The sequence below is a fragment of the Amblyomma americanum genome, chromosome 1 (genome assembly GCF_052857255.1).
Source record: "Amblyomma americanum isolate KBUSLIRL-KWMA chromosome 1, ASM5285725v1, whole genome shotgun sequence".
Lineage (NCBI taxonomy): Eukaryota > Metazoa > Arthropoda > Arachnida > Ixodida > Ixodidae > Amblyomma > Amblyomma americanum.
In genome coordinates this window covers 172851677-172859649 of record NC_135497.1, presented here as the reverse complement: position 1 = coordinate 172859649, position 7973 = coordinate 172851677, and the positions used below count along the sequence as shown (strand labels likewise).

At 46.6% G+C, this 7973-nt stretch overlaps 1 protein-coding gene and 1 pseudogene across 1 annotated transcript in view; one reads left to right on the top strand and one right to left on the bottom strand.

Moving 5' to 3' along the window:
- The first annotated feature begins 218 nt into the window (after nucleotides 1-218).
- Nucleotides 219-7973, top strand: part of LOC144114851 (uncharacterized) — a 28028-nt gene continuing 20273 nt past the window's right edge. The window contains exon 1 of the mRNA XM_077648851.1: nucleotides 219-438. Coding sequence (XP_077504977.1) covers nucleotides 424-438 — 15 coding nt within the window. The 5' untranslated portion in view covers nucleotides 219-423. The remainder of the gene's footprint in view (nucleotides 439-7973) is intronic.
- Nucleotides 6997-7138, bottom strand: LOC144116680 (U2 spliceosomal RNA; annotated as a pseudogene).

The window sequence follows — 7973 nt, the reverse complement described above, 5'->3', positions numbered from 1 at the left end:
TGCCGAGTCGCACGACGCCTGGCGCGGAGACGAGGCGCAGCCTTTAATAATATCTGCGTGCTCTGCTTTTTTTTTTTTTTTGTCTCGCCTCTTCCCTCTCGCTTTCAGCCCTAATAAGCGACGGTTTGCATTCGCACTGGCCGGCGGAGGCGAAGGGCGTTGGCCTGGTATATAACGCTCATGTCTTCCGAACCACTAGACTTTGCTGCCCGCGCGCGCGCGCATTGTGGTCGCACGTTCGCGCTGTCCGCCACCCAGGTGGCAGGTGCAGCTCCCTCCGCCCACCCGCGCCCACGACTGGAGTACACCCCGCCACAGCATACGGGTCGCGAGACCAGCAGCCCGAGTGCGACTGCGAGAGCCGGCCTCTGAGCCAACCGCATCCGGCGAGCCCCGCCGAGCTCGCCTCTGCTCACTGGCAGGATGCAGGCACTACGTGTGAGTGAGACCGCACGTGTCTTTGCCGCCCTCGGATGCGCCGCGTACCGCTACGGGAAATGTGTCTGCTTTTCTCGTGCGAGAAAGCCGGTCTGATCCAAGGGAACGAAGTGGTTCTGTGATGCTGGGAAAAAGGATGCGAGTGACTGTGCAGAGGGCACGAAAATACCCTGAGGGGAAAAAAAAGAAAGGTGTGGGAGGGGGACACGAAATCAGCGCAGCAGAGTCCTTATCCCCAAGGCTCTCTTGTGTACCTTTCGTGCCATTTTCGCCAACTCAAACTCGGTGAAAGAACTGATAGGTTATAGGCTGCATATGCCGCCCTGCTGTTGTTTTCTGAAGCGAGTTTGCTCCTTATAGCACCTAAGTTTGCTTATTCCTTCGACACGGAGGACTTTACAAGCGGACAGTAAGCATGTCTTTCTCTTGGATGAACACTTTGCAGTATAATAAGGTATCAGGTGTTTCATCCAGCCCAGCACGTTTTTTTTTTTTTTTCACTTACTGCCTCAATGGCCCCCCGAACGTTTCGCCGTCCCCATCCCAATTTGCTAGACGTATTAACGATCAATGCAGTTGTGGGACGAAGCTAACCCTTTCATTATTCAGTACACCTTGCGCCCAAACAATTACTTTGGCAGTTTTGTTTCGTCATCGTTCGTTTCTGATGAAGAAAAACAGGTGTGAGTAACACGCAGCATATGTGCATTCCGTTTCTTTTTTCTCTGTCATATTTCAAGCGCAGTTATCGCAGTTATTCCTTTTACAGTAAACCAGAAATGTAGTCAAAAGTGTATTTGCTGCTGAAGCTGGTTCGTTGGTCTAATCTAGAACAAAATACGTTCCTACTTTTTCTTGAGCACTCCAAAGCACGAAGCAAATAGTTATTTTTTGTTCTTTTACTTACAAGGGCTTCCTTCGCCGGGCCTCAGCGAAGGAAAGTTCTTGGTGTTAAACCGTTCACTACATATTGTTAAGCAGCAAGGGAAGACAGGAATCCACAGAATTTTGCTGTTTCACAACGAGCGCGACAGAAGGGAACGTTTTACGAGGATCCAGTCTTTTAGTCACGGCAACAATAATTGAACCTCCAAGCAGCGAATGCGGCCCTAAGAAAAAGAAAAAAAAATGCGTGCGTATCGCAAGGAGCTGCAACTAACGGCTTCGTTTTAGCTCTCGTCTCGCTCTAATAAGAGTACAGCACCCAGTCTGTTGTCGATTAGCGTAGTTGAGCAGCTTTCATTGCTTATTCTATCATCTGAGACGCCTGCATAGTTGGATGCGAAAGTCGTGCTACGTCTCAGGGACCGCATGGGGACATAATTTAAATCGAAAAACAAGAAAAGGATAATGTATCAGGATGCAAAGCAAGAACATTAAATGAGTGGGACCTTCAGGGAGTCATCTTTTGAAGTTGTCTACTGCGCGCTTTTAGCCATCGCGAATTTCTCATTGAGATTGGGTATGTACTTTCCGTCTTCTTAATCAGCACTCCGCCATCATGATTATCTTTTTTTTCCTCAAGTGCTTACGCTGAACGACTCATGATTCCACCGACAAGTGCCGCTTTATGAGCCGAGGGTGGTCGACGCATCGCTTTCCGATTTGACCACACCAGAGTGTGGCTTTTATTTGTTGCATGAACTACATGAACCTGGTGAGCGATATGACGGCTGGAGTTCTAAGACTGTGAGAAAAACTGCGATATAGCTTTTCAGGCATCAGCACAGGAGCCGCTCACAGCGGAGTAAAGGAGCATTTCATGCAAAGTAAATACTGATAGCAGAAACTTCTGGAGGCTGCAAATTAAGAACAACACGAAAGAAATCAAAATTGAACGCCAGAATTCAGCCCATGTTCCAACGTCACCCCAGTTCATTCTGTTAGTCTAAAGTTTACGGTGTAGTAGAACTTTCTGACGTGCTAGTTGGTACATTTGTATTAAATAGCGTGCGCTAACAGGACTAAAACAGGAAACTTGGAGACAGAGGAAAGGAGCGCATGAAGCGAAAGAAGCGCTTCTTTCCTCTGTCTCCAAGTTTTCTGTGTTCGTCCTGTAAGCGCACGCTATTTAATAGAAAGTTTAAGTGAACCCCCAAGGTGGAGTAGATTTGCAATAAGGAAGTACCACCCAAACGCAGCCATATATGGCTAGAAAGGAAAACTGTACAGCTTCAACAGAAACTTCGTAGTTGAAGAAAAATTCGTCCTGGTGCGGGGCTCGAACCCGGGACGGCCGCTTCACCGTGGCAGTCGCTCTACCAACTGAGCTAACCGAGACGGGTAGCATATGGCGGGGAATTGATCAAGAACTCGAAGTGGAAGCTGTGTCGGTTTAATGTTTAGGGGAAGCCGTAGCCGTATGGCTGCGCTTGGGTGGATGCTAATGAGTAATTACCCTCTTACTATAGTTCATTCTGCCGAGTGGTACCGCAGCCGGTACCAGCCCGCGAAAGGCCTCAATCTCTTAAACCGTACTATAGTGCGCCCAAGAGCTTGAAAAAAAGAGAAAACGTCGGGATGTAAGATACCTTTTCTAAAACTGCGCCTGCATTGCTTTCTTCTGATGCCCAAAAACTTTAGACCCGAGGACGTTAACGTACATCCACCGATAGACTGTTGGCAATATTCATGAACGGAGAAATTTTTAACAGACTAAGAACAGGTGCTTGGACTAGCGATTCGACATGCGGAGCTGTGGAACAGGGTGGATACGTGTGCAAGTCGGTAATCCATGACATTAGAGTGTAGCGTAAAAAGCACGAAGGACGAAGAACCGAGACACGCGCCTGTGGTGTGTGTCTCGTTTCTTCGTCCTTCGTGTCTTTTGCGCTACTACACTCATATGTATGCGGAACAGCACAAAGACAGTGGGCACCATTAAAGACGTTCACACAGAAGCGGCTTTGTGTGAGTGCCGCTCGTTGCATTTGTGCTGTCACGCCGCCCAATATGTCGCAATAATAAACTAGGCCAATTTAGATAAAATGAGCGCATCAACAAATCATTTACTGTCGCGCAGTGTTGCAGTTTCTTAAAACCTTAGTCCGATAGAAGCTTACAGCTTGATGCGTTTATATTCTCAGCACAAAATCTGCAAGCAAATGATAAAACACCATGCAATGCGGTGTCGCAGAAAGTACTCTGCACGTTTCTAATTTTTTCGCCGTAGCAGCCACAAATCGAGTTACTGCATATTTGTGTTCATTAATGAAGCAGCGCGTGGATGAATTGCCCTGAAAATTGGCGTCGGAGTGTGCGTAAGTAAGGCTGATTCAAGGTTGGGTTTCGCGGCATACTGTGGAAACCAGCGTCATGCTGGGAATAAATAGACCTGTATAAGGATACCCGCATTGTCTATATCGGCCCACGGCCGCGATTTCGTACCGCTTATTGATGACCATTGTAACTTCCTGAGTGCCCGTCTCTGATGATAAACTGCACGTAAAAGTTTTTGGGTTTACTTCCGCCTAGAAATTCATCTCAACACGTGAAAAAAAAACATTCATTAATCGGTTATGACATTTTTTTAGGAGTGTTTTATACAACTGTGCTGCTGTAAAGCGCAATCCGTCTCGATCTTTCAATTTTGGTTTTAGTTCATTCCCTACAATTTTTTATACAGTCTATAGACTGTCCATCCACTTCTGTTTATAAAGTGTATAGACTTTCTATAGACAATTCTTAATGAATAGTTTATAGTCAATACAAATTCTATAGTCTATAGACAATCTATAGATTTATGGGGATACACTATAAATAGACTTTTGTCTATAGAGAGTCTATAGACTATGAATAGACAAAAAGAAATATCTATAGAAAGGCAACAGAGTCTATAGACTGTCTATAGACCATTTTTATAAGGGAACTGTTCAATCGTATCATTGGCTTCTAAGGAAAGGTATTGCTTTTATGGCTTTTGTGTGTGTGTGTGTGTGTGTGTGTGTGTGTGTGTGTGTGTGTGTGTGTGTGTGTGTGTGTGTGTGTGTGTGTGTGTGTGTGTGTGTGTGTGTGTGTGTGTGTGTGTGTGTGTGTGTGTGTGTGTGTGTGTGTGTGTGTGTGTGTGTGTGTGTGTGTGTGTGTGTGTGTGTGTGTGTGTGTGTGTGTGTGTGTGTGTGTGTGTGTGTGTGTGTGTGTGTGTGTGTGTGTGTGTGTGTGTGTGTGTGTGTGTGTGTGTGTGTGTGTGTGTGTGTGTGTGTGTGTGTGTGTGTGTGTGTGTGTGTGTGTGTGTGTGTGTGTGTGTGTGTGTGTGTGTGTGTGTGTGTGTGTGTGTGTGTGTGTGTGTGTGTGTGTGTGTGTGTGTGTCCAAATTTAAATCTCCGAGCTGACTTGCAACATCCGGTGAAATAAACGTGAATTAATGGCTTCGTGCACTATTGGGGCGTGACAGACGTATACGGTTGCGTATGGAGTGTTTGGGTGTGCCGCGATCCTATCCAGCCTCGCCGAAAGGCGGAAGCGTATTCTAACCACTCCTCCTCAAGCTGTCCCACTTGGTGGGCCTCGATATTATCTATTGCGGGAACAAATGATTGTTACCGATAACGCTCGTCTGTGATGCCAACGCTGGTATATTCCTGATATGCTACGTGTGTTGCCGCTGCAGGGAGCAAGTGCGCTCAATATGAGACGCCGCAGAGTGCCGCGGTCGTCTGCAAGGCGTGAGACAACTGCCGATGACTTACAGCATCCGCTAAACAACTTCTGAGGGCGTCCGCATTTGGCTCCCATCTTCCGGTTCGCCATTTGCTCGAAAGTGGCACAAAGACGCATCCGGAATCATGCCCGCCAAAAGAGGTGGAGAGAACAGTTCATTGCGAAGGGGAAACACGTAGTAACGGAAACAGCAAAATGTTCAAAAGAGGTGGAAAGGACAGAGCGGTGAGAGAGGAGAGTACGGATAGCGCAAGAGGCCGACTATGGGAAAGTCAACTGAACAGTCAGCAGCAATTAAGTTTACGCGATATGTGTTTCCGGGAGACAAAATTTATTGTAGCGCTTCCAGTTGTCTCGTGTTGATACCAGTGGACTGAGCCCTCATACCTGCAGACGTTTTAGGCGATTTACTTTCGTCGGTGCATAGAAATTAATTTTGCTCCGCACACCCACATCCCGTAAACTTTTTCTAGCGGCTGTACGCTTTAAGATCAGGGCTTGGAAGTGCAGGCAGTGGCCGGTGCAGCTGAAAGGGTGCAGGCCGCGCAGCTTCGTCGGCAGGCGTAGCTGTTCCGAACAGCATCTTAGCACTTAAGGTGCGACCCTCCGCGGTCGCTCAGTGGTTAAAGCGCTCTTCTACTGAGTCAGAGTACCCGGGTTCGGACCCGACCGCGGCGGCGGTCGGCCGCATTTCGACGGAGGCGAAACGCAAAAATGCGCCCGTGTGCTGTGCGATGTCAGTGCACGTTAGATCCCCACGTGGTCGAAATTATTCCGGAGTCCTCCACTAGGGCACCCCTCTCATCCTTTCTGCTTTCACTCCCTCCTCTATCCCTTCCCTTACGGCGCGGTTCGGGTGTTTACCGATACATGTGAGACAGTTACTGCGTCATTTCCTTTCCTCAAAAACAAACTTTCAATTTTACTTATCCCCAGGTCATCGAAATTATTCCAGAGTCCACCACTACGGCACCCCTCTCTTCCTTACTGCTTTTACTCCCTCCTTTATCCCGGGTTCGAACCCGACCGCGGCGGCTGCGTTTTTATGGAGGAAAAACGCTATGGCGCCCGTGTGCTGTGCGATGTCAGTGCACGTTAAAGATCCCCAGGTGGTCGAAATTATTCCGGAGCCCTCCACTACGGTACCTAATTCTTCCTTTCTTCTTTCACTCCCTCTCTTATCCCTTCCCTTACGGCGCGGTTCAGGTGTCCAACGATATATGAGACAGATACTGCGCCATTTCCTTTCCCCAAAAAACCAATTATTATTATTATTATTATTATTATTATTATTATTATTATTATTATTATTATTATTATTATTATTATTATTATTATTATTATTATTTATTCCTTCCCTTACGGCGCGGTTCGGGTGTTTACCGATACATGTGAGACAGTTACTGCGTCATTTCCTTTCCTCAAAAACAAATTTTCAATTTTACTTATCCCCAGGTGGTCGCAATTATTCCGGAGCCCTCCACGAACGCGCGAGTTCTACCTTGAGCGATTAATAACTGGACGCCCCACTACAGTTGTAGCCAACACAGTGCTGTGCGCATGTGTGATTTAATTCCTCTAAAATGAACTAATCACGCGCACAACCTGGACACATTTCTTATTGTGTCAATAGTTTGTGCATATTACTTCTCCCCCTATCCTCTCTTCCTGTCCCCTCACCTCTTTCATTTCATTTCTCCATTCTGCCTGCTATCCTTTATTTCCGCTGCCCCAGCTCAGGTGCTTCAGTATCGATGGCAGATGCTGTTGTTGTTGCCAAGAAAAGAAAATGAAAATGCACAGGCCTGCTCACTGGCTCAAGCCGAGCCACAATCGCTGCCACGTGCATATAGTAGGAGAGTTGAAAGATGGGATAGAAAGACAGGATAGTAAAGACGCGCTAAAGACAAGGCCGATCCCGGAGGCAGTGCAATACCGGGCCAACCGGTGGCGGAAGTGAAGCAACCTTCAAACTTTCCGCCACATTTCCAAAAATAAGTCCAATTGGACCCGTAACAGATACTCTACGGGGTCCGGACAGTACAACGACTCCCGGGGCTAGCAAAAATCTTTTCCTTCCTTTTTACTATTATTTTAATTTAAAAAAAACACTACCACCACCACCTCCACTACGGCACCCATCTCTTCCTTTCTGCTTTCACTCCCTCCTCTATCCCTTCCCTTACGGCGCGGTTCGGGTGTTTATTGATACATGTGAGACAGTTACTGCGTCATTTCCTTTCCTCAAAAACAAATTTTCAATTTTCTTAAGGTGTCTTAAGACGGCACCGAGAACGTTGCCCTACCGAAGGCCATGTGCGGGATACCGAACAAGAACGTTTGGCTAACGCTTTTGCCGCACTCTTGAAGTTTCATTGAATTTACTGCCGCGGGACTGATTTCATTAGTAATTAAATTTTATTCAGGCACTGGCACCCGTAAAACTTTACTATGCAGAGATGCACAACGCCTGAGAATTGACAACAAATCACCATGCGATTTTTTTTTAGTTTAGAACAGCGCACATAAGTAATGTAGCCTGAAGTTTAGGAGCCACTCTCTGTGTTACATGCTGTCTTGACTTCTAGCTACAAAGCATTTACCGCGTAGAAGCTGTCGGGTCATTTGAATCTTGATTATCGTTTTTGTAGTCAGAGTAGCAGAACCTTTGGTACCTACTCGTTCAATTTCTTTATTTTTTGTTTTCGCAGTGAAGCAGATCAGGTAGAGCAGGCATTTTATGTTGATTTGAAGCGATTCCGCGAAGGCAGAGGTAAAGTGGTTTGATGAACGCTTGTGAGAAAATTACGTAATTAGGATTTTGACACTGCATGTTCATTTTAAAACTAATTATACCGCTGGTGCCCGGCATTAAATAT